Source organism: Lepisosteus platostomus, chromosome 11 (genome assembly GCF_059453375.1).
Source record: "Lepisosteus platostomus isolate fLepPlt1 chromosome 11, fLepPlt1.hap1, whole genome shotgun sequence".
Lineage (NCBI taxonomy): Eukaryota > Metazoa > Chordata > Actinopteri > Semionotiformes > Lepisosteidae > Lepisosteus > Lepisosteus platostomus.
The window spans coordinates 13,824,648-13,850,446 of NC_142621.1; the positions used below are offsets into that span (position 1 = coordinate 13,824,648).

General features: G+C 37.0%; 1 protein-coding gene across 4 annotated transcripts in view; it reads right to left on the reverse strand.

The window, feature by feature from the left end:
- Nucleotides 1-516: 516 nt before the first annotated feature.
- Nucleotides 517-25,799, reverse strand: part of lepr (leptin receptor) — a 43,768-nt gene continuing 18,485 nt past the window's right edge. For all 4 annotated transcript variants that reach the window (XM_088598561.1, XM_088598560.1, XM_088598563.1 and 1 more), the window contains 19 exons: nucleotides 24,263-24,309; nucleotides 22,206-22,261; nucleotides 20,203-20,460; nucleotides 19,246-19,369; nucleotides 17,250-17,452; nucleotides 12,429-12,574; nucleotides 11,860-12,004; nucleotides 9,982-10,278; nucleotides 9,775-9,880; nucleotides 8,291-8,490; nucleotides 7,850-7,998; nucleotides 7,144-7,297; nucleotides 6,626-6,708; nucleotides 6,284-6,500; nucleotides 5,472-5,675; nucleotides 3,606-3,689; nucleotides 3,400-3,505; nucleotides 2,503-2,578; nucleotides 517-2,122 (listed from right to left, as the gene is read on the reverse strand). In XM_088598561.1, coding sequence (XP_088454687.1) covers nucleotides 1,322-2,122; nucleotides 2,503-2,578; nucleotides 3,400-3,505; nucleotides 3,606-3,689; nucleotides 5,472-5,675; nucleotides 6,284-6,500; nucleotides 6,626-6,708; nucleotides 7,144-7,297; nucleotides 7,850-7,998; nucleotides 8,291-8,490; nucleotides 9,775-9,880; nucleotides 9,982-10,278; nucleotides 11,860-12,004; nucleotides 12,429-12,574; nucleotides 17,250-17,452; nucleotides 19,246-19,369; nucleotides 20,203-20,460; nucleotides 22,206-22,261; nucleotides 24,263-24,267 — 3,414 coding nt within the window. In that variant the 5' untranslated portion in view covers nucleotides 24,268-24,309 and the 3' untranslated portion in view covers nucleotides 517-1,321. The remainder of the gene's footprint in view (nucleotides 2,123-2,502; nucleotides 2,579-3,399; nucleotides 3,506-3,605; nucleotides 3,690-5,471; nucleotides 5,676-6,283; nucleotides 6,501-6,625; nucleotides 6,709-7,143; nucleotides 7,298-7,849; nucleotides 7,999-8,290; nucleotides 8,491-9,774; nucleotides 9,881-9,981; nucleotides 10,279-11,859; nucleotides 12,005-12,428; nucleotides 12,575-17,249; nucleotides 17,453-19,245; nucleotides 19,370-20,202; nucleotides 20,461-22,205; nucleotides 22,262-24,262; nucleotides 24,310-25,799) is intronic.

Consider the following 25,799-nt stretch of genomic DNA (forward strand, 5'->3'; position numbering starts at 1 on the left):
TGCAAGTGTTCTCCAGGTGCTCTGGTTTCCTTCTGCCCAACAAAGACATGCTGGCAAGTCTCGTGTGTCCCCTTTGAAGAACTGGTATCCTGGTCAGGGTGTAGTTCTGCCCTGCACCCTAGATAACACTTACCAGGAATAAGATAAGATAAGATCACTTTACTGGCCATATACAATTTCTTGTATTAGGAAATTGTCTTTTCACCAACCCCAACTTTCTCTCCATGAGACACACAGACAGAGAGAGAAGCTTGGGGTCAGAGCGCAGGGTCAGCCATTTATACGGCACCCCTGGAGCAGTTGGGGTTTAGGGCCTTGCTCAGGGGCCCAACGGAGTAGGATTCCTCTGCCGGCCACGGGATACGAACCCGTAACCTTTCAGCCACAGGTGCAGATCCTTAGCCACAGACCCACCACACCGCCCCCATAAGCAGCAGTTTAATAAGTTTATCAACCTTATGACCTCTTGTCTTATGCTTTCATGAACGATTTTCTGTATAAAACAGGCAACAGCAGTGGCAATAAATATTTTATTTTAACCACAAAAATATATGAGGCATCTTTCTATACAGTTAACCATGTATTCACTGTCATTGTGAATACAGTCATTGTGCAAGGTCTCAGTTGCCGAATCCATGTTCTTTTGATAAGATTTCACATTCATATGCTGTTATCTTAAAAAAAAAAACTAAAATAGATGGCACAGTTTCAAATAGTATTTCTGAAAGACTACAACAAATAACAGAATAATATATATTCACCCATTTTAGATTGTCTAAACAAATGATGAATTAATAAGCAGCGATTTGATTGCAGTCTGCATCACAGTTTCCCCACAGTAATAGCATGCTTATTTTAACATAACTTAGTAACTGCTTGTTGTGTTGGATTCAGAAACATTCACGTGCTTTTGAAACATCATCATTTGAAGTTCCGCCAAGTACAGAGACTGGCCAGCAAATAACCTATTAAAAAAACTGTCATCAAAGCATCACAATGCATTCTTGCTGAAGCATTTCTGCACTGGCTTTTCAGAGCATCTCTGAAAACCACATTTCCGACAGTTTACATATACCTCAGCTACATGTTTTTTTCTGACGGCACTAACACAAGATGTGAGGAAAACCTTTAACTATGTGTCAAGTATCCCAGAGACTCAAGAAATCCCAACAGTTGACATGTTCTTCACAGCCCCTTCAACTCATTGGCACCCACATTTTGATGTAACTTAAAACACAGATGTTTTGTATCCTCTCGTGAAGGAATAATTGAAGTATTTTCATCTTTGTTGAGTCCATGAATGTCTGATGCTTGAGGAAATCTATTGAGCTTTGGCTTTCAGAATTTTATTGGACGATGTTTGGAACTGAGGCATGTACAAAGGGATATTCTTTGCAGGCACATCTTTCTTGTTCACTTTTACATTCAGAAAAGAATGGCAGCCTAATAAAGGATTTGATTCATGCATAATCTCATCTCTGTCCTGAGAAGGCACATGAGAATTTTCCATTAGGAAACTTTCTTTCTCCTCTTCCCCATTTTCCTCATCATTAGAAGCCACACCAACGTAGTATAGATCATTTCCTGTGCACATTTCATCAAGAACATAGTCATCCTGATCAGACGTTTCTGAAAGCTCTTCTGTAGAATTAAAGGAGCAGATAATTCTAGGATTTTCTTGTGCTGAATTCTTACAAGATTGATTTTCAACATCCCACAGATTGTTGGGAAAGGATCCTGAAATGTCAGAGTTGTTTGCAGAAAAATTGCCCTCATCAGAAGAACTGCTGATACTTTTCTGTTGTTTGTAGAGATGGATGGGCACATCAGGAAGTAACACTGTTGCATACTGTATTATGGACTGTGCTGATCTCTCTGGGGTAGTGGAGTGCATAGACCTTTCTTGGACTAAGGATTCCTCATTGTACTGGCAAGCAGAATGGGTAGAGTCCTCGTCCAGTTCCTGTTTTTTGCCCAGGGATGCATCTGAGGTAGTTTGTTCCTGTGAACCCAGTTTCATCTTCTCTACAATCACAGCCTCAGAAATGGTTTCAGATTCCAAGAGAAGAGGACGTGATGTTACTCTCTTTGGGTGTTTAAAGAGATTCTCGATGGTTTCTGCCTAAAATTGCAAAGTAAAGCACAATCTTTATATATATATATATTTTAAGCTAATCCAATTCACTTCATACATGCTTTCTATATGATGCCTTAGTACACAAATTTAAGCAATATGCTGTTTCTCTTTTGTATAAATGGAACAAAGAGAAAAGGGCTTTTAGAGACACTGACCTTGTGAGATTTACAGCAGCACTTTAAATGTGTACATTTTCATTGATTTATAATACAAGTATCGGTTCTGCTCAGTATGGCACAAATCAGTGGTGCATCCTACAGCTTATTACAAGCACAAGTACAGTGCAAACTGTGGTTAAAATAAGTAATATATTACACAATACAATATTATGCAACAAATACACATAATATACTAGAGCAACTCACCCTTTTAAAATCCACGCCTTGTGCCCAGGAGCAGTTATTAGGATTAGGAACATCTTTCCAAACCAGCTTCTTCATTCTAGGAAATTTAAATAATATTATGTTCAGAAAAACAAATAAGTTAGTATGGATTAAGAATAAAAGCAGCTTTACATCTGACAGAAAATCGAGAACATGATTTGAAATTATCTGAGCACAAACTCTGCCATGTTGTCTACAAGAGCAAACCGATCAATAGATCAGCCGACCTTTAAAGGACACCCTGCTCCATATTCTTCTACCAGTTAAAATGCCAATAATCAGTGCAAAAACATGTTTCATCCTTCACTGGACACAAGAAAGTTATAACACTTCTACCATAAGGCAGGTACAGATGTCTACCTTCTGTAAGGACTACATAAGAAGCATGAGGCTCCATACACATCTATTTTACACTTCACTTTTTTTTTTTACAGATTACCAGTGAAGCTAGAGAGCATGATCCAAAATGGATTTACCATTTACCTTTGTATCTATTTTAATGACCCTAGTAGGATGTTCAGAGCTTGATTAACATAAGTTACCTCTATTTCTTCACCTTCAGGGCTTGTTTATTTTCCTCCCTGACTCCTTGCCATGGAAGGAACTACCTCTTCAAATCAGAACTGCACCATCCCTCACCCTCTCTTGACATTTCCTCAAGCCTCTGCTGTTTAGACAGCAACTGTGATCTCTCTCACTGCTGCTCCTGAGAGCTTTTGCTATCAAGCGACACTATACTATTGCTCAATTGGTTGTACCTTGTTTACTGTAATCAGACACGTCTAGCTACATGTTGTTTACATAAGAACATTTAGTTTACAACCGCGAGGAGGCCATTTTTTTCGTAATAAATTCAAACTCTACAAAACCTCTACGTACTGATGCTGAGAGACTGCAAGTGTCACAAACAGCACAACAGACAGAAATGCAATGAGGAGAAGAAGAATGTAAGCAGCCTGCTCTCCTTTGGGTTTCCTCTTGTCCTCTGCAAAAAAGAAAAATAACACCAGAAAACATGAATAACGTAAACAAAATGGAATTCAGACTTCAGGAAGCAATTCAAAATTAAAGTAAACAAGCCTTGCCTCTACTATAAATGGGTTCCCCTTCTCCTTCCAGAAATATTGGATACAAAATAAACAGGTATTCCTCAGAAAGGAAGAAAGTGTCTGCAAAAGGAAAAACAAATAGCACAAACTAAGTGACCCATGGCAGAAAAGTAAAAACCAAAAAGTGCCGAGCACACTTCATGTTTCCTGCCACTATTTTTATGATCTGCCTTCACTGCATTAGTTGCCACTAGAGGGGGCACATGAACCTTCTTCGGGTAAAATCTAAACATTAGGGAAAGATCTGTGTACGTCTAGGAAGCTGGTTTCAGATGTTAACCATTTTCCACCACTGCTAAGCATTACATAACATAGGTGTACAACAAGTTTTAACTAAGACCAAATACATTATGCATACAGAGCACCAAAAGAAACATCGCTTTGCATGTATGATTTTGGACAGATAAAGTATATCGATTTTAGAAACTGATTTTTCTTACAGTGTCATTTTGATTTATCAATCACTCGTGATTGAGAGTGATACAGTACACAAGTGTTCATAAGTGTTACATAAGCTCTGCATCACCTTATTAGTGGGAGATCTGATTGGATATAAGAGACAAGGCCATTTAAACTGCTGAACATAAAGGTCGGTGAAGGTCAAGAAAGAAACACAGAGAAAGGTACCGACATGCCCCGCTTATCAGGAGGGGCAACAGCACCTGGTGGACTCACCAGCTGTGGGGCCCTGTCCTCTTTAGTTACGAATCAAGATTTTTAGCAGATCACCTCGATGGACATCCACCACTGTGACACTCAGCGCAGATACACTAACTGTGCACAACAGACCCATTGCCAGTGTGGTGGTCTTGGCAGGAGTCTCTAGTCACACAGAACTCCACTTTTAATGACTGATGACAACCTGACTGCAACACTACACTGAGCAAGTCTTGGGATCTCACTGATGCTCATCTGGATGTGACAGTATTTAAGCCCCATGCTGCTTGTACTGTAGGAGTGGTGGCACTGTGGCTAAGGATCTGCGCCTGTGACTGGAAGGTTACCAGTTCAAATCCAATCCTACTCCATTGTGCCCCTGAGCAAGGCCCTTAACCCCAGCTGCTCCAGGGGCGCCGTATAAATGGGTGACCCTGCGCTCTGACCCCAAGCTTCTCTCTACCTGTCTGTGTGTCTCATGGAGAGCAAGCTGGAGTATGCAAAAAGACAAATTCCTAATGCAAGAAATTATATATGGCCAATAAAGTGATCCCTCTCTTGTATCACAGCAGCATTCTTGCAAGCTGGGAATGTGACAGTGATACAGTTATGCCTAAACACCTCTGCAATGAGCAGGGATAATATGTTCAGAGATCAGTGAAGAGGCACATGCCTATCCAAACTGCACAAGAGCAATGCAACAGAGTCCCACCAACTACAATCTACAAACTGGTGAAAATCATGCATCACAGACATCCCAGCAGTAACCACACACACAATACTAGCCTGTGACCTTCACAGCAGACCTACTATTGATTAGAAATGTTAGTCAGCACATTGAACATCATGTCCATTCAGCTATATCAGGTTGTGTGCTACAAAGACTGACATATTTTGTGTAATAAATATATAATAAATTCCTGAATTTGTTGCTGCTATAATTGATTTATATATTGATTTTTATTGATGCTCAGAATGTTCACGAAATGCATATTTATCTGAAACATGTCAGTGGAAATCTATGAACAAGATGCATCTGCAATTCAAATACCAATGACGTAACAGAAAACTACAGTTATATGTTCAAATGAAACTGTGAATGAAGATGCTCTGTTGGTGTTGGTTTTTAAATTTAATTCAATTTGGACACACGACCTCTGCATAAATAGAATACAGGAAACGTACCATATAAATAAAAGGTGTGTATCTTTGGAGGTGCTCGAACCCACTTAACGACTTCATCTGTGTTTTGTAGCTGTTTCTCCCTGTTTTTAAGTTTCCACTCGATAATGAAAGACTCGGGAAGAGAGCGGTTTGGAAGCAGGTTCCACGAAAGTGCCACACAACTGCTGTTTACCATTGCACAGCTGAACGACTGAACAGTCTGTACTGTGGGTAGAAAGGAAAGTTAATAATGTAAGCTATTATTAAATGTGTTAAAAGGAATCGTCATTAATAGTAGAAGACCCACAAATATAAAAACCTGCTCTGTGCCCAATTTAATATTTTGAAGGGCATTTATATCTCCAATTAAGGTTGAGTGCTAGAATCATTTTTAGTACAATGTATAGATTAGTGCTATTTACAAACAATAACGTGCTTCCATTAGACCCATTAACCATTAATGGTACTAATGGAAGATATAAAATGTAACTTTTTTTTTGCTAGATACGCAAGTTGTCTTCAATTTTAGCTTTAGAAAGAGACAGCAGACCAAAGACACTAACAATTTTATCTTCCTTTCCCATTACATTATGGGTAATCTCCGGGTAAAATGAAAATACTGACCTAAAACTTACTCAGTTCAATAAATTTATGTTAATAACACGTAGTGCAGTTCTTTTTTTTTTCTTAAAAAAAATGCCTTGTTAAATTAATAAATTATTTCAACCACTCACTTATCTGAACCATATGGATTCCAAAGCTAAATAACATGAACTGACACGGTAAAACTGTATAAAATAGCAAATGAACTATGTCTCACTCCTGTTATTTACCTTTTCTTGTGTGCCTTGTAAATGTTAAATTATAGTTCATCACAGAAGAGCCAACTGAGTTGAAGGACAGGACTGACACACTGTGAACATCTTCAATCCAGGGAAAAGTGTATGTTGTGGTGGTATTCAGATACTCATACCATAGCACATCACTTGATGTTTGATGCTGAACAATTAACCCATCCACAGAACAAAAGAGGTCTTCCTTTCTCAGAGGCTGAGCGTAGGGGAAAATACAAATTAAAAGCCATTAGAAATTTGGTGCCATGTAAATTGGATATGGTGCAGTGCATTAAACTTCCAAAGTGTCTTAAATAGCCAGCATTCTTAAAAGTTTCTTACCTTAATTAGAAGAGTAACATTAGTTTGCTTCATTGCTGGATCCTGACGAATCATTCTCCAAAAGTCAGGTCCCTGTTCAGGAGCTGAATCAGATCAAACAAAATCCAGATCACTAAATAGTAAATATTATTATTAAACCTTCTTAGTAGACCACAGCAAAATAGCCCTACCAACAATGCTTAAACTCTCAATTTTGAATAAAAACAAAAATCTCAATTTATTATGCCAAATGAACACTACTGTATAGATATATTCAAAGTCTGGGTTATTTTTAAGGTAAATGATGCAAACTAAATTCAAATATAGTAACAGATCTAAATGTAAGTGTATTTAGGTTATTCAGAAATCATTTCTGAAAATGGTAGTTTGTCTATAATCTATAATGCAAGAAACTTACTTTTTGTAAGGGTTTCAATAATACCTCTTAGTGATTTAGGAGATTACAGGAGTAATATTCCCATATTATATTCCCATATTATACTAATACTAACTTTAAAAAGCACCTTTATTAAATTTACCTTGAATATCATGAACAACAGTGTACACAGGGCTGCTCCATGTGCTCCAGTGTCCAGGTCCATTGAACCTTTTGCAGCGAATCTGAACCGTGTATACAACACATGGATCGGCCACCTGAGTCACAACTGTTTCATTATATACTGTTCTGAGAAGCTGCAAACAACACAGACAATGCAGATGCCTGTAAGAATGAATTTGAGCTGCTTTGAAGGATGAGAAACCATGTGCACATCTACCTTCTAATCACAGAATGCAAGTACCCAAGTGCCTGCGGCGGTGCAGTACTGTTTTTGACAAATCAAAATAAAATTCTGAAAGCTTAAATTGATGGCTCGTTAAAAAAGGCCACCTCGTGTTATCCGATATTAATTTACACAAAAAAATGGCCTAGCCTGCTGAGAAAAATAATTCTGTTTCTGTTACAAAAGGAGGCAAAACAAGGCTATGAGGCAATTCTAGGTTGTGTAGCAGAACCAGAATTACTATGCCTCTTGCATGATAGAATTGCAGTACTGCTGTATAATTGGACTAACATCTTGATGCCAGAACCGACAAGAATACTGAACTTGTTGGGGGCAGAAAACAGTTTGTTAAATCTGAGCAATCTTGGTAAAGAGCACAACACTGAAGATCCAGTTCAAATGAACTAATACAATGACCTTCACGTCACAGTTTTTTACCCATGGGTAAATCCTAAAAGCACACCTTCCACTGCTTATTCGGCCCATCTACAGCATAGCGGATCTCAAACTGAAGATCATAAACTGGCAATTCCGTCCTTTGCCAGCTGATACTCAGATGTCCCTCTGGAACTGTGATCTCAGCCTCTAGGTTGAGGGGAGGATGTGGCTTTACTAGCAAAAAACAAAGCAGATAGAATTTGTACTACTCGTGCTCATCAGTTTGATGATCTTTTAATGTAGGTAATTTATTAATCAAGCAAGACATTACTTCCTACTCTTTACTAATGTTATTCTTACTTTAATGTGCACCCTCATTTACCATAATGCAAAACAAGCTTGCATAACCTTTGAAAGAGCAACAAAAAAATGGATGCAAGTCGGGATAGTGGGAGAATATAAAATGGATAACAAAATGTGTCCACAAAATTACAGTCACTGCTTTATTTACAGCTTCCTTGCTCACCAACATCCATTGGGGTGACATAGGTGGGGCGTGATTTCACAGGGCCAAGCTCATGGTGAATCTCCAGCCACATCACGTAACAGAAAGACAGGTACAAGGGTTGGAAGGTGCACTTGTGGGATCCCCATCCCATGACAGGGCACTCCTCCACGCGGGAGACACGCACATCCTCTTCCAGAGCACCACAGGAAAGGCCTTTCCTTTGGGAAGCACAGGAATCTTGAATTCAGACCACTTACAAGCAACCTCTTAAATCACATGCAGGCACTGAAAAGCTATACAGCACATGAAAAAATATAACTTGAGATTCAGATATTGACTTTGGTTAAGAAGCCCATAGTGCAACTCTTCTATGATCAGGAGGCCATCTTAAACTGGGGATGAATAAATGATTTTAACAAGCAACCAGTAACCAGCAGCCATATCACCCTGCAACTCACAACTGGTAACCCACTGAAGCTCGGCAGGTGTGAGCCTGGACAGTACCTGGATGAGAGACTTCCTGGGGAAAACTAAGGTTGCTGTTGAAAGAGATATTAGAGAGGTCTGTAGGGGACACTCACCCCATGGTCTGTGTAGGTCCTAATGCCCCAGTATTGTGATAGGGACACTATACTGTAAAAAGGCGCTATCCCTCAGATGAGAAGTAAAACCGAGGTCCCGACTCTCTGGTCATTAAAAATCCCAGGACCATCTTTTCTCGAAAAGAGTAGGGGTGTTACCCCGGCATCATGGCCAAATTTCCCAATGGCCTTAACCAGTCATTACTCTGTTCTCTTCCCCACTAATAGCTGATGTATGGTGAGGGTTTTGGTGCACTATGGCTGTGATCGCATCATCCAGGTGAGTGCTACACATTGATGGTGATGGAGGGGAGTCCCCATTACCTGTAAAGCACTTTGAGTGGAGTGTCCAGAAAAGCGCTATAAAAGTATAAGGAATTATTCATATTTATTATTATTTTGAATTGAGAATTGAATTGAATATCAACACGGAATCGATGGGGACAGTGTTTTCTTTCCACTGGTACAGTATGTATAGAACCAAACCAAATTTTTCTAAATGCACACCCCAAATGTGTTACTCTCGTAAATTATTGGGATTCCTGCATCATACAACCTACGCAGTCCCAGCTGTGTTCACCCAACTGTTTGCCTCTGCTTGAAGAGTCCTAGGTACATTCATCTGATGACATATGCTACCCCCCAAGTGTACGCACTTACAGCAAGTAGGTGAGCCAGCCAACAAGACACACACACATCTGAGTAGTTTTGAAGAATAGAAATGATAATTAGCTGAATAATTACTACATATTCATTTTAACGGTCACACACAGGTTTAATTCAGAATACATATGGGAATTGTGCCTCATTACTTTCCAGATCTTTTTCCTTTCTATGGTAAAAGACCGTGAATTTTAAACTGCCAAAACCTTTCTAATAACCCACACCCCAACCGGCGTTAAACAAAATCTGTTTGCTTACCGATAAAGGAACTTCACATCACTTCCCAAAACCCAATTTGGATTCCATTTGCAAGTCATGTTGGTCAGATGCTCATTAGTTTCACAAGAGATAGTAACATTGATATCTAATAAGTACAAAAACAGAAATGAATAAATTGCAGGCCTACTGTATGAGTACACCTGTCATCAGGCGAACAATAACCGTTCAGCAATATGACAGCCTCACCTTTTGCATAAATTGCTGCGTAGCGGTAGTTGCAGACTGAATTTTCTCCATTTTGTTGACAGCATTGTAGCACATCATAGTCAATCCCCCCTTTGCGTTTATGTGGTTTCACATTAACCAGAGTGACACTGCTCACGTGATCATTAATGGTAGAATATTGACTTACTGGAACTTTTTCATGGGTATTAAGCCACCACACAACATTTGTTGCATTAGTGCTCCGGTTGTTAAATACACAGTGAATTGTTACATTTGATCCAGTACTTGCCAGTATTTTTGCAGGAAGGTATGTCACGTCTGCAATAAAATGAGTCACAAGAACAATGCATTAGACATTTGGGGCTTAATGAGCCTGAACAGAAAACAATTGTCATTTTCATAGGTTTTGGTTTAGGCATATGGTAAATGATGCATATCATTTTCGATCGCACATTTTGCACACCTGGCGAGAAATGGCTATTCTTTGTTTCTCGGATATTTGAAGTATGTTATTAATGTATTGAGGTTCCGCTTGTTTTACTGTAACATCAAGTTTTCCAAAGCTTCTCAGTGAGTGACTATAACAACTGACAAAAATAAGGAAACCCACAGGGTTTCATTCACTTTATAAAAATTCCCAATCCTCTATTTGACAGTAACTAAAGGCTCTTAAGTAATGCACACAAAATACCATTATGGTGTGTCTTACTCGTAAACTGAGAATGTCATTTTTGGAAAAAACAATCTATTAAAAAGTCTTCTCGTGAATTGCAGTGCTGTCGAAGAAAGACTGGAGGTTTCCAAGCTTATCCCTATACCTCTGAGAAACAGCCCAGAGATTTTATTACAGGTATTACATAAGTAGAGGACAGAAGATGTTTTTCATTGCTTAAGCCTAGAGTAATAAAAAATAAAAAGGCTCTCTAAGGAAGGAACACAGCAGCAATGCATGGGTGAGCTAAAACATATTTCACCAACCATATCTCTGTCATTGTTTGTTTTGAGCAGTTATCATTATTGGCCCAGTCAGCAGGAGTTTAATCTCCTCTTTTGAGATAAGACCTCCAACTATTAATGAAAGCAATTCCTTTCTGCACTGTGACTCTGTGCAGTTTTCTTCTTCCCATTTGCCTTTTGGGACACCAGTCCCCATGGGATCCCACACTGTGCGCATTAGTCATTAAGAATGAAATTAAAGATGGTGAGAAAAACAAGGTTCACAGCAAACATTTCTTGAAAAAGGACAGCTGCAAGAGCTACAGGAAAATACACTCCTGAGTGGGTCAACCAGGACAGGTGCAATCCTGGAGCACAGATTGAGGCCTCTTCAAAAAAACAAAGGCTTTTGTAATTAAACAAAAGGTCATTTAACAGTTCTCCTCTGATATGACATGATATAAATGTACTTTACTATTTACAATTCAAGATGGTATTGAATTATATACTGTATATTGTAGGTCAATCAATGTAGTAAATTGTATTTAATGTCAACAGACTGTTGTCTGTGTTCTAAAAATAGTAAAGCATGTTATTATGAAACATCAACCCACTTTTACTACTGTGTTTTTTTTGTACCATTTCTGTACTGATGAAATTGAGTGCACATTGGTCATTAAAACCAAAATTAGTATTATTCTAAATATTCTTTTTAGAAAGGAATATTAACAGCAGTGCAGAATAAAAAGCTAAGGCTCAAAGTGAACAAAAGGGAGAAACAGTGAAGAGTTATGTTTTAAAAGGAATATGTCACTGATTTTTTATATGTATAATTAAGTAAAAGTTTTATAAATGTAATTCACTTATTATAAATTAAGAAAAAAAAAACAAATCAAGCATGTTTTAAGCTCCGTAATCAAGAAAAGTGCACACTTAGATTATGTTTAATTTTTGTGTACTCACCATTCAAATAAATAAAGAGAGGGATACTCCAATTACTCCAGAGACCAGATTTATTGTCATTCCTACAGCGGACCTGAGCACTGTAATTCACACCAGGTCTCAGGTTATTAAGTAGCACATGGGATGCCATCAAACCTTCTGTATACTGTTTAAGAAAAATAACAGGCATAGTTCTCAGTATTTTCAGAAACTACTGAAACGTTTTGTGTAGTGAACCAAATGCCTCAAACCAAAGAAAATGTACAGCTAGTTTAAATCCAATTTAAGGTATTCAATTACAACACTGGAACATTCGTTATATTTTAACTTTTAGAAGAAAATGACTTTTGGAGTACCAACAGACTTTTTGAATTCCCAATTTAATTTCATGTTACAACATGCAGTCTTACTACGGAAAACACTCATACCTACTCTAAAAAGCAGACATTAATATTTCACTCAAAATACACATCAGGGCAAATGAAATTAATTAATTAAAGTTTCTGAAATCATTTAGCATAACTATATGATTTCTTGCAGTTCACCTAAAGACAGCATTGCTTGTGCATTGTGGAAATCTGGATTCTTACCAACCAGCTGTCCTCAGCCGTATCTGCAGAGTATCTGACTTCGTACTTCAGTTTGTGGGGAGCTGGCTGAGGTTCTGTCCAGTTCAACCACAGCTCCCCCTCAAGGGTCATGTGATACTCTAAGTTGAGAGGCGGGTCTGGCTTCACTGCAGAATGGATTGTGTAAAATTATTTTTTTTCTCTTAGAGAATAAAATACCACCCGTGATTTTGCAGACATTTTTATCTGACAAATGCTACGAAGGCTATATGATAAACTGTGGGCTAACAGATGTGTCCATATAGTAATTTAAATTAAGACCTCAGTTCTAAATTCCATCCTAAGCACAGAGACGGTTAATTTGCTTGTCCAATAATTACAGCATGACTTACAGGCAGAGCCTGGGCTTGAATCAGGGAGACCTTGATAAGAAGTCCTTTACCACAATCACTTAGATTAAGCTAATTTAAGAATGTCAGGATTTTTTTTTTTAATTAGCACAAGATGAACACTTCATAAAACAATAGAAATTAATCACATGAGAAGATGGAAAAATAGTACAAAACTAAATTGACTACAGGCATTCCACACAAGACTGGGGAAAAGCTGCCCAGTTATGTTGTTAAAGCCAATACACTGTCTTCATTTAGTAAATGGCTGGAAAATATCCTTTGATCAATAACAGGATCTACTGTACTAATAACCAAATGCTAGGTAGGCCATATGGTCCCTTCTTGTTTATAACTTTGCTATTAAAAAAAAAATGTGAAGTTACAGAACAATCAGAACCATCCCTGTCATTGCTTTAAAGAGACAGCTACTCGTCTTTTGTAAATAAACTTAAAAACGACTTGTATTGACATTCCAAGGCAAATTTTAAAGCTGGAGAAGAAGGGTAAAGAAAAAGTGGACATATAATTTGAATTCTTGAAATAGTGAATCCAAAGGACAAAGGCATGTAATCTAACTGCCAAAGTCATTGTTGGCTTTTAGAAACTCGAGCATTGAATTACTTGATCTGCACCAGTCCTTCACATTTCTGAAATCTAAAGTATATCTGGCCAGTTATTTCCATGGTTGGGCTGAAGAACTGCATTGCAGGACTGATTTTATCATTGAAGACTGGAACAAAATGATTTCATACTCATGTTTATGTTTAAATATGCCAATTGCCCTCTTTATCCAGCAAAGTATGAAATGTTAATACCAGAATCAGTAATATCAATGCCTGGATGATTCAACACAAGAAGTCCAGTGAGACTTCATTTCTGGAGTCAAAAGTAATAACTAATGCCGCAGTGCTTCCAAACCAAAACAGAACCGAGTGGTCAGAAAAGTGGTTTTTCAATTATTTCAGAAAACACTCCAAAACAGCTATTCAAACTGATCAACTCATGTAAATAATATTTTGTCTAATGATACATCTATAATGAATTCTGAGTCTCATTGTAAAAGAAGACAAATGAGCTGCTTTGTCAAAGTGACAAATACACAGTAGATCAAGACAGTGTTTTCAATACTTTTTTCCGAACATCTGTGATTCACTGACATTTGAAACTTAAGCAAACATCTGATCGTGTGTAAAGGTACTTCTAATGCATCTAAAATGAGCACATTTAGATATCACTTTCACTCAAGATTACTTCAACACAGAAAACTGCAGGATATGCTTCCCTATTTACAGTATATACAAAGCCACATTTTAAGTGAGCTAAAATGGATTCCGATCTACATACTGTATTAAAGTTAGAGACCATGACATGATTTTATTTTAAGAATAAGGAAAGAAAACTGAAACATTCATAAATTATATTTACACAAGAACTCTGCAAATATACGTGTGATGTGTGTTATGAGGTGTGACATGCATTCAATGATGATGTACAGTGTTTTTCTAAGAAAGAAAATATAAATCCCTTTTTTTTTCCAACTAACTCCTAGTTAGGGTACAAAAACAACACCAAACGTTTTACCATTTTTAATGTGCTCGGTTTGTCTTGTTCCAGTCATGGGTCATGGATTTGTAAATGTATAATTGACAGTGCAATGAATCCATAGAAAATTAAAGCTTATTCAAGTCAAGCATAACTAGTTATTACATTTAATAACTAAATAGGCAGTGAGTGCTCTGAGACCTATCTAAGACATGCCATTTTTCAGTTGGTGTTGTGCCCAATTTAAGACCTTCAATCTCAGGAATGTAAAACAATGTTCTTGACAGAAAGATTCAGAAATGCTAATGAAAGCCACATGATGTGAACACACTCTACATGACATTAAAATCCTAAATATTTTAGGAGAAAACATACAACTAGAAATTCTGTTAGAATGTTAGGTAGTTTAAGTATGAAAAATAATTGGACTGAGCTCAGCTGCACATTAATAAATGCCAGCTGTTATATATATGCAGATTATTAGAAATACCTGCAGTAAATTCAAAGTTATTATCAGGAAAACGACCAAAAAAAACTTCTGCAACAGGTCAACTGACATTCTTAAACAGATACGGTACAGTAAAATTCATTATGCTGATTAACATTTCATATCAACAGGCTGTACAAGCTGGACTTCAGTGATGCTTTACTTAATGCCAGGTTGCAGATGCAATTGTGTGAGTTTCTATCTCAATTGTTTTACTAGTGACCTGACCACATGTTGTCCAGTTGAAACATTGTGCAGTCAGGATGCACCCACTGGAATGGTAATGAGATCCCAAAAACTGATCAATGTAGAGCCATGCAGTGAGATTAACATCAATAACTACACATGCAGTTTCCTAGATTGTGTCCACACTATCTGACACTTAGATGTCCCCATTCATTTGTCTGTTGAACACAACAATTAGGGCATCATTCTATATATATGAAACACACTTACCAACATCAGGAAAGTCTATGAGAAAACATTGCTTCATTGCTAAAGAAGACATGGCTCCACTGTTGCTAAAACTGGCACAAAGCCCTAGTCTCCTTGATTAGCAGTGGGTACAGGTTCCTTTCTGTGTTTTTCTCTAGTCATTTTTACCAGGATTGAAATGCAACAGGCTAAATCACATCATCACCCATGTCCAATCAACACTCTCATCTAACGAGTGTTTGTGCAACACAATCACTTGAGCGCATCAGGCTCAGACATGAATGAAAGTAAAATTACATTTTTTTTAACCTACTACCCAGCAAAATTCCTTACTCAAGAGTAGAGCAGCAGCTTACCTGCACATAGAATTGAACCTATGAACCAGCAGTCAGGGGTCCACAACACTAATCTCTATCATGCACTAAGCCCTTTTACAGTAACAGCAGTGAACATGTGCTATTAATTTCTTTAAAAATCTGGATACAGTCTGTAACACTGGCACAATAAAGAGATGTACACCACGTGAACTTTCTTCAAACCACTTAACTTTTTTTTTTTTAATGTGCTTTCGTTTTATATCCTCGTGAATAATGTTTGGGTTATCTAATGCACATTTCTCTGGGTCCACCCTTGTAAATCAACTCCTCAGAACAAAGCCTCATTTTTACAAGGCTAATGTTGGCAAAATAAACTCTCAGAAATAAGGTTCTATTTCAACACAATCATGATTAACCTGGAGGTAATTATGAACATCAAAAACTGTGTTTAGCTGGGTAATCTGGAAGTTGCCAGCTGGGATTCTTGGGGAAACTATGAGAATTCGAGGAGTGGGAGGTGCAAGATTGTACAAATCAATTAAATTTCTTGCTTGGCATGGTGTTTGTTGGGGGGTATTACAAACAAATGGTGAGGTGACATTTTTCATTAAGAAGACCAGAAGAATATACTGAGGAAGTAAATGTGTTTTAGTGTGTGTTCATGACTGGATTGGGGATATTGTCAGGGATGAACTGTGGTAAAAGAGCATCTCAGGTCTTCTATAACCAGCCGTTTTAGTCCTGCTGATGTAGTCTGTGCTGCTGAATGACTTGCAACCCCTGTGGCGATTTACCAGATACACTGTACATGTAGTAAATTGCCATACTGTATATCAACCATTCTAATTTAACTGCTAACACAGCACAATTTGGTGGCAAATGAATGGTGTACTTCTGGAGAAGAAAGGTAAGGAAAACGTGGACATACAATTCAAATCACACATCATGAATAATTAACTTTTGGGTAAAAATTAAATGTTACCTAATACAGCAGCACACTAACATGCTACAACATAATTGCTTGGCAGGCAAACCTTGTTTTATCGTTTCCTGCCAGCCACAGTGGCTTGCAAGTAGCTACACACTTACTGAGACCATTTTGAGCTAAGGAGCATCTTAGTGTTCTGGAAAAAACACTGACTCCTGTACTTCTAGGATCAGTCTTCTTGAAATATCTACATGATCGTCACCTGTCACACAAAGAATTCATGCTCAGGAGTTTGCCACCAGTTCTGGAGACATCAAGTTTCTTCCACAACCTCTTCTATTATCAATAATATCAGACTCTCAGAGTCTTACTTACAGCACTGGGTGAATTCTGAAGTTAGGCTGCCTTCAGTCAAAGGGAGTAGTAACTTTAGTAACTACTGTACAGCTTTGGTTTCCATGCTGTTATGTGTCACATGGCCAAAACTAAGCCTTGAGGCAGTGTGGCAGTTTCTGATGGTTTGCTTGACAATCAACAACACTGGAGTGTGTCAACAAAGTAAAATATTGAATATTTATCCACCTGTTTTTCTTATTCCAATAGTTATTGTTAATATTGTGTACATATCTAACACTAATGTGTTTTAAAGAATAACATGTAACAAACACAAAATAACATTCCAATTAAGGCAATATTAAAGAAACACACTGTGTCTTTCTAAACAAAATGATGATAACTTACCCACATTTCCAGGGACAATGTGCATCGCTGGTGATTCCATAGCTCTTTTGCCATCTGAGATTGTAACTCTCAAGGTATAGGTGCTATTCGGGCTTTTTAGAGGTATAGCACATCGTAAGGTGTCCTCTCCTTCACAGCTACTTTCAGCAGCATAAACAATCTCTTCTTTTTGTTTAGAAGAAACACTTGTGTGAAAATCTGACCTAAAATATATACAGAATATTTGGATTTTAAAAATATAAGGATATCAAGATCAACTGTTTTAGTAGGCAAATAGTAAATCATTTTCAATTCTTCTGGTCAGCAATACAGGAAAGAAAACATGAAAAAGCCCGAAATAAATACTCAACATGGCAATGTTACATTTTTAGACAAATAAAATACCACTATGTGTTTACGTTTACAATCTTTGCCACTTCAAACATGGAGCCTGTGTGATTTATCAGAGCTTCAAAAGCAGTAGATGGATCTTGTTAGTGGAAATTACTTCCAGCGCTTTTTACAATCAGAGATGTTACATTTTTTTAAAAATAAACCCCAGGTATCTATCAGTCTTAGACAAAGTCAGACTTCAGTAGAGTCCTCTATGGACTAACTTACAGCTGCACAGATCAGTAAAGACTGCAGGTGGTTTTTGATAAACCTCACGTATTAACTGAGAGATGCAGGGCTTCAAACGACTTTGCTTTTTATAGGACAGGACAATTACACATTGAAGTGAGGGTTCTGACATGAAAAAAACAGGCCAAACACAGCACCAGCTGTGATAAAGCACTAAGTACAGCATAATAATGATGTGATTAACTTCATGAATAACATGAACATTATTTATACAGTACATTAAAAGTATGGCTTATATCATCAGGATTGCTATTACTGTATTTCTCAAATATTAGTCATTGAGTCTACTTGCTTCTGAATTTCTGTGGAAATCTCTATCTTTTCCAGCATAAAAAAGCTTGTGAAAAATATCTTAAACTTGACTTGGGGAGAAAGTAAAAGTTCTGCTGTTTGGCATACAAATCTGAAAGACAGCTAAACCAATCGCCATTCTATAAATCTGTACGGTATATAATGGCAGTATTTTGTTTCTTATGCATGCCCAAAAGGTCTTGGGTTTTACATTGGCAAAACAGAGCTAAAAGATAATAATACTGAAAAGCAATCTGAAAGAAAACACTTAATATACAGCAATCTGTTATAAAAACAGAACATTTTCTATTTCATAACCTATGAAATAGAAGGAGGGACACTAAATAGAATAGGGACACTACACTGTAAACAGGCGCCGTCCTTCGGATGAGACGTAAAACCGAGGTCCTGACTCTCTGTGGTCATTAAAAATCCCAGGGCGTTTCTCGAAAAGAGTAGGGGTGTAACCCCGGCGTCCTGGCCAAATTTCCCATTGGCCCTTACCAATCATGGCCTCCTAATAATCCCCCTCTATGAATTGGCTACATTACTCTGCTCTCTTCCCCACTGATAACTGATGTGTGGTGAGCGTTCTGGCGCACTACGGCTGCCGTCGCATCATCCAGGTGGATGCTGCACATTGGTTGTGGTGGAGGGGAGTCCCCATTACCTGTAAAGCGCTTTGAGTGGAGTGTCCAGAACAGCGCTATATAAGTATAAGCAATTATTATTATTATTATTATTATTATTTTATTATTATTATTATTATTAGAACCACTCCTAAAGGATGCATCAGAGCTTTTCCCATAGGTATTCCATTCTGAATTTTAAGCAACAGATCTATTTGAGTCTTATTTAATGGTGCAAGACTGCAAGAACGCAGGAATGCCATACAGCAGACAAAGAACCTACATATTTCTACACTGTTCTTTCAAATATATATATGAATAAAACAAAAACCTTTTCATAACAAAATGTAAAAAAACACTAACAATGCATATAATTTTCATGAAAGGTAAAGTGAACATATTAAAAAGAAATATTACCCAGAAAATGAAGAGCCAGACAGAAACCCAATACTTACAATGAATACCGCAGCCTAATTGTAAGGAACCTGCTCCTGTCTGGATATTTTGTGTGTGGCTTCAGATTACAAATTAAATGTTCCAGGTTTCCATCAACCCAGCACAGGATGTTCAAACAGAAAACTGAAAGAAATTCAATTAACATGTTAGCTTCAACACACTCCAAGGCTAAATTAAATTACCAGCATTTTCTGCAAGGGGCTTATTAGGAACATGCCATTGCCATTTTCATTTACAAATTAACAGCTCAAAGAAGACAAAAGAAAAACAAATTACTTGTGTTACATTTTAACTGTGCTTCAAGTTCAGATAACCTGTTATTTAATGAACATGTCTGTTTTGACTGCAAACAGGATGTGAGAAAAGAACCTCAAAGCTAAGGCAAGAGATCAGAACAGCTCACTGCAAGAGATAATTTTTCTCATACATTGCCAGAGTGACCTTTGCCCTTGTTATGAAGCTCAGATTTTTCTCTCATTGGAAGGTCAAAAGAGGTTGTTGCCTTGTCCCCGAAATTCTCCCTCATAGAAAATCAGCACTCACTGGTTAATGGGCATTAAGTTCTTCTAGTACTTTTCTAATGTCCTCTAATAATTTTGCTTACAAAACCAAAATGTCAATACTCTTGAGTCAGTTCCATGGACTGCATTATTCGACAAACAATGTTTAAAAATAATTAACTCAAAGAAGAATGTTAAAATTTGAAAATACAAATGTTCCTTTGAAGAGCTGTGCTGTTTTGAGGTTGTGTCTCAGTATACAACTAATAACTATACACTTGTGGAAAACAGAGTGAGGCATACAGTTGTTAACCACATATGCAGGAGTATTTGTTTTACGGTATATTCATTAGAATCTGAGAATTTCCAGATGAGGTCCAAAAATTATTTTTTGTTGGACTTCCAGGTCTGTAATGATATCCTGGGCCTGTAAGGAAATTAATTAAGTTGTCTTACCTTCAGCTTCCTTGTCTTCACTCTGAGATCTTGTATGATTTTTGTCAGGCCACATGCAGCACTGGGTTGCATTTTCGTAGTCTAATTCTGCCAGCCCTCCAATGCTTGAGTTCAAACTCTGTTCACTATCTGACCATTCTTCAGTGAAACCCATGTGTCCTTGCTCATTGTTAGGCAGGCTGCAGCACAAAGCAAACTCTGAAGGCCAGCCCTGAAATGAACTAAATGGTCCATCTGTAGAAATCGGAGCTACAACATCTGAAACCCAAACAGAGTTTCAACATCACATCCAGACTTTAATTGTTTCTTACAATGTCTTTAGTTACTGCACACAGAGCATGTCAAATCCACAGAAAGTGGAGAACACAGGTGACAAGCCTTTATTCACTCAAGAGAAAAAAATGTCCAAGCAATAAATGAGCTGGGTTCGTGACAACACAAGGAACCTCTCCTGCAATCGTTAACGTATTTTTATTTATTATTCAATTCAAACTGAATAGTCATCCATTTGCAGCATCCCTTGGCACTTACAAGAAAGACTTAGTCACATTATAAATTTCAAGGCTAAACACTATGAATGCATTGTCAGGAGCAGTATGTAAAAAAAAATACTTTTTACTTTTTACCAAGGCACAAGAAGTGAGACATTTTTGCTGAAGAGCCACAACACTGTAAGTATCACCTAGTTGTGAGGCCAGCAGTATTCCTGGATAAGGCTTATTGACAGGTGTGATATTTCTGTAGAGTTGCCTGTCAGAACCATTAAATTCACACTAGTCACTAGCTATGATATTGCCCATGGCTTAATACGGATCCAGAAAAAATTTAGGATTTCTGAAAATATCTTATGCACATATAACATTAATAAATTATTAATTCTATGAGCGTAGACACTGTAGTTTTTGCATTGACCAAAGTTCATCAATGTGAAAATAAACCTGAAGCAAATGTTACAAATTACCTATAATGTTTAATACAAAGTTACCAGTTTACTTGATTTGTTATAGCAGGATTATGCTTAGTGACTCAATATATCTACAGTATGTACTGGACTTACACCCAGACGTGTATGTGATATGAATATAGTTTATAAAGAAACTGGATAGACATCTAAAAAGCTTCATGTACAGGAGAAGAGCATGTTGGAACATACTCTTTACTCTCCAGTGTCAATAAATGCAATAAAACAGGACATTATATACAGTACTGTAGGTGGATTATTAAATTTTTTCTTCAGGGATTTGACCCACACATCCTCCTACTGAGAGTGAATCATCCTCCATGAACAGACATTCAAAGAGAAACTTCCCTACAGATTTACAATTTTGTGTCCACAGCTAAAGTCCATTATTGTTTCAAATTAATTCCATCTCAAGAAACATGGGAGTTGTTGAAAAGCACCAGAAATCCTTCTCTGTGGAACATTTTAGCTATACATTAGCTTCATAGTCACTGACATAACTATAAGTGGTGACAACAAAATGTCATACCTCCTTATAGCAATAAACAATTTGTTTTGTTGTACTTATCATTTTTTTGGCTTCAGATATACTTTACTTTTTTATTACTTAGAGCAAAATAAGCTTTACAAATTGACAAAGCAACATGAGAAATACTTCGAAACAGAAAGACAGCTCATCATCATCAACAACTTTATTATTATTATTATTATTATTATTATTATTATTATTATAATCATCATCATCATCATCATCAATGCAGGTCCACCACATTATTTGGAAAACATCCACAGCCACTTTTTGGTGGCTAGCACACTGGTTAGGATTGCTGTCTCACAGAGCTGGACCCCTGACATACACAGCTGTGTCAGTACTACAGTGCAAACTGTTGCACTAATAATTGGTGGTATTTAACAGGGGAATAATCCCAAAGAAACGCTGTTTTAGAAAGCAGGACATATACAAAAATAAATTCTCAGAGCGCTGCATATTTGACATGCAAGGAAGTTGGATATTTAAAATGCATGAGACAGACACACTTACCATGTTGTAAAGTTGCAATGAAGTAAGCAAACAAAAGCACCTTTTCCAGAGGTTGTCTAGAGAGCAAAGAGAAAATTAAATTAAGCATGCACTATATTCACAGCTCAGACTGTAATACTGTAAACTGTAAACATACATTGAATTTCAGGTAGAGTTTTAAGGTGAACAAACTTCATTACGAACATTAGATTAAAGTAACTCTTAAACCGATATGCCTATGACAAGCCCAATACTCAATAGCAGAATTTCATTGGGATAAAGAAAGAAGCTTCTCACTGGACCAAAATTCTGATTTCATCTAGATAAAATGTTGTTCTGTGAATTTTGATTTTTGAGCATTTGTGGAAATCTAGTATAGTTACACACACCGCATTATGTCTCAACAATTAGCAGATCTCTTGGAATAAGGAGTGCCTGAACACGCAGAAATAAAGTAGGTTTTACAGAAATTATGCTATAGGGGGCGGTGCGGTGGCTCTGTGTCTAAGGATCTGTGTCTGTGGCTGGACGGTTGTCAGTTCATATCCCGTGGCCGGCAGAGGAATCCTACTCAGTTGGGCCCCTGAGCAAGGCCCTTAACCCCAACTGCTCCAGGAGCACTGTATCTACTGTATGGCTGATCCTGTGATCTGACCCCAAGCTTCTCTCCCTGTCTGTGTGTCTCATGGAGAGCAAGTTAGGGTATGCGAAAAGACAAATTCCTAATTCAAGAAATTGTATATGGCCAATAAAGTGATCTTATCTTATACATACAGTATTGACTATACTAGAAAGAGCACAGATTGACAAAATATAAGGTAGTGTAGAAGAGACAGCATTTGGAAGCAATTGTTTTTTTGGAGCAGAAAGAATACTATAAAACATTTTTACAAGCAAAACATTCTTGGCAATAAAGTCCCTAAATATCAGCAAAATTAATGTGCCATGAAATATATAAAGCAGAAAACCGCATGACACACATTAAAAAAGATACAGACATACAATACGTTGCTGCAAAAATGTACCTTACTAACCATTATTGTGAAATGTCAGAATCTGGAGTCTTAATGGGCTAAAAGCAGGCAGAGAAGCCTGAAAATTAAAGATTTGAAAGATAGAGATAATACTGAATTGGTGCTCAATCTTATTTGGTGCAATTTCTTCCCCTGACATATAGCCCAGTAAGGCTTGCCTTGCACTGTAATCTGTGGCTATCAGTGTCCTTTGGGCTCTGGACGTTTCTGCTTTGATATTAATTCATGCCTCCATAGTAAGTTAAAACACTTTTTTATTAGATCTCAAACTATAACACCTGTTTTCCATCAGAAATAACTTCTACATGACTTAATCTACACGTTATGGTTAAGAAGGTTTATGAAAACCATGTGTTAATCAATTACTCTCATTAATGCATCAGCATGCATTTTGCATAATCAACATATGCTAGTGGACATATTGTATTATTGGCTTTATGCACTTTGTACTGTTTGTTTTATGATGCGTCTTATTATGGTTTGTAATGACAACCTTTAAGTTAGCAAATATTATATATAAACAAAATACTGCCAGTTTCCAGTCATGCCCTATCTCATAACATATTTTGAAAGCATATAATTGCCTTATGCATCATTCATGATCACCTTTTTTTCAAATCTTTAAGTGCCTCATTTTCAAAACTGTGAAATGGAATTAGAAAAACAAGCTTTTGCTTAATTTGCATGTGTAAAAATCCATAGATAATCCCCTTTGCACAGAAATTGATCTTTCTTTTTATATACAGCACAGCTGGCTTTAACCGTAACAGTTTCTTTCCAGAATACTGTGTATTCTAGTCTATTGAAATGTCGCCTAGCTGAATCCAGGGTTGCACTTTTATAGTATTTGTAAGATCCAGATACAATTAATGTTTAATTGACAAGTTTTAAGACATGAATACTTGCTGCAAATGCTGTACACAGTTGAAATGCTCTTAAATTAAAAATGACTCTAAAGAACAATCTGACCACATACAGTACTGTACTCTTCTGTATTTTTGTAGAAACATTTCACTGAATAATAAGAAAAGAGACAATACTTACATCATTTTACTTGCAGGTAAACATCCCTTTCCAGAAGTTAGACTTCACTGAAAAACAGAGAAAGAGTAATAATTCAACAAAGAACTGCAAGGAAACCTCAAATGCTTAAAGTAAATATACAGAAATTATTTCTTTAGAAAGCCAAGACCATTTAAACAGATAATAATATTGACAATTTAATTAACATAGTATATACTGTACAGTATGTCACATCTGCGCACATCGAAGAAGGAACAGAATCAAGATTCTACATTTCATCAAAAATTAATGATTCATGACAGAGTTAATAAAATCAATTTCACTCTAGACGAACGCTATGACACAGTGACCAATACAATTTATTTGTGCTTCTACAAAATAAGCACCGCGGTTGAATACATTCCAAAAGATGAGATCCTATCCCCAAGTCACTGTTTTACAGTATACTTGTCCTATGAGAATGTAAAGCTTGCATTGACATTTTCTAATGACACTGGCTATAGTCTTCCTTGCCTACAGAGTACAACCCACAGCTCTTTATATATTCAATCTGGGAAAAAGTTCTGAAGGGGGTAACAGCTGTGATACCTTTTCTCATTGAACACACTGCCAGAATCTACCTTCACATGCTCAAATCATTATGTGTTATTAAAACGTTACAATAAGAGTAATAATAAGGGATGAGTACCAGGCAAGTGGCTTTTCACATCTGGGGAATATTTTCCAGGAAGGCTTTTCTGAGTGCATGCATATATTTCATATTAAAAATTCATCCTATATCAAAACATGTTTGATAGTACTCTAAGTACTCTGCAATGTTCCTAACAAAAACAAGGTATACAACTCAATAACAAAACTAAGCTGAATGTTATGATTAAATACCAACATATGTCACGTTTAAACAGTGGATTAAAAGCCACTGAATATTACATGTATGTGAAGTTAATATGCTGATCTCTGTGAAGTTTTCCATTGCTGCATTGAATTACCTGAAGTACCATATGGTTACTACAAAGATACTGTTCAGGTTAATTCTCCTGATAGTGCTGTGAAGAAAAATGCACCATGAACCCAAGGTTGTGATGACGTCAATTCCGTACTGAATTGTTGTATGCATTATTCATTATGTAATTATTTGTAGGCAACATGACAATGAAGAATAGTGAAATTGCAATGCAGAATTGCTTAGGATGGTTAAATTAAAAAAAATGGTAATGAACGTGGTAAAATAGAAATTGTAAGCTAAAGGCACACTTCTAAATTTAAAGGAGGTGCACACAATGTAAGACTAAATAAAAGCCATAATATGGCATTAAACATGTTTTAAGAAAATAAAGTATGCAGACTTTAGATACTGATCACGCAATTTGGATGCAACGTTGACTAACTGATCATTCATGACTAACTGCAATGACTGTTGTACAAACATAAAATCACCTCATTAGTGAGAGAGTTGAGAGTTGATTGTGCACACATAATGTGCATATTGTCAAGCTTTGTGAAACTCATGAAAAAAAGCATGCAAAAAGAAACTTATCTGATCCACTTATCAAGAAAG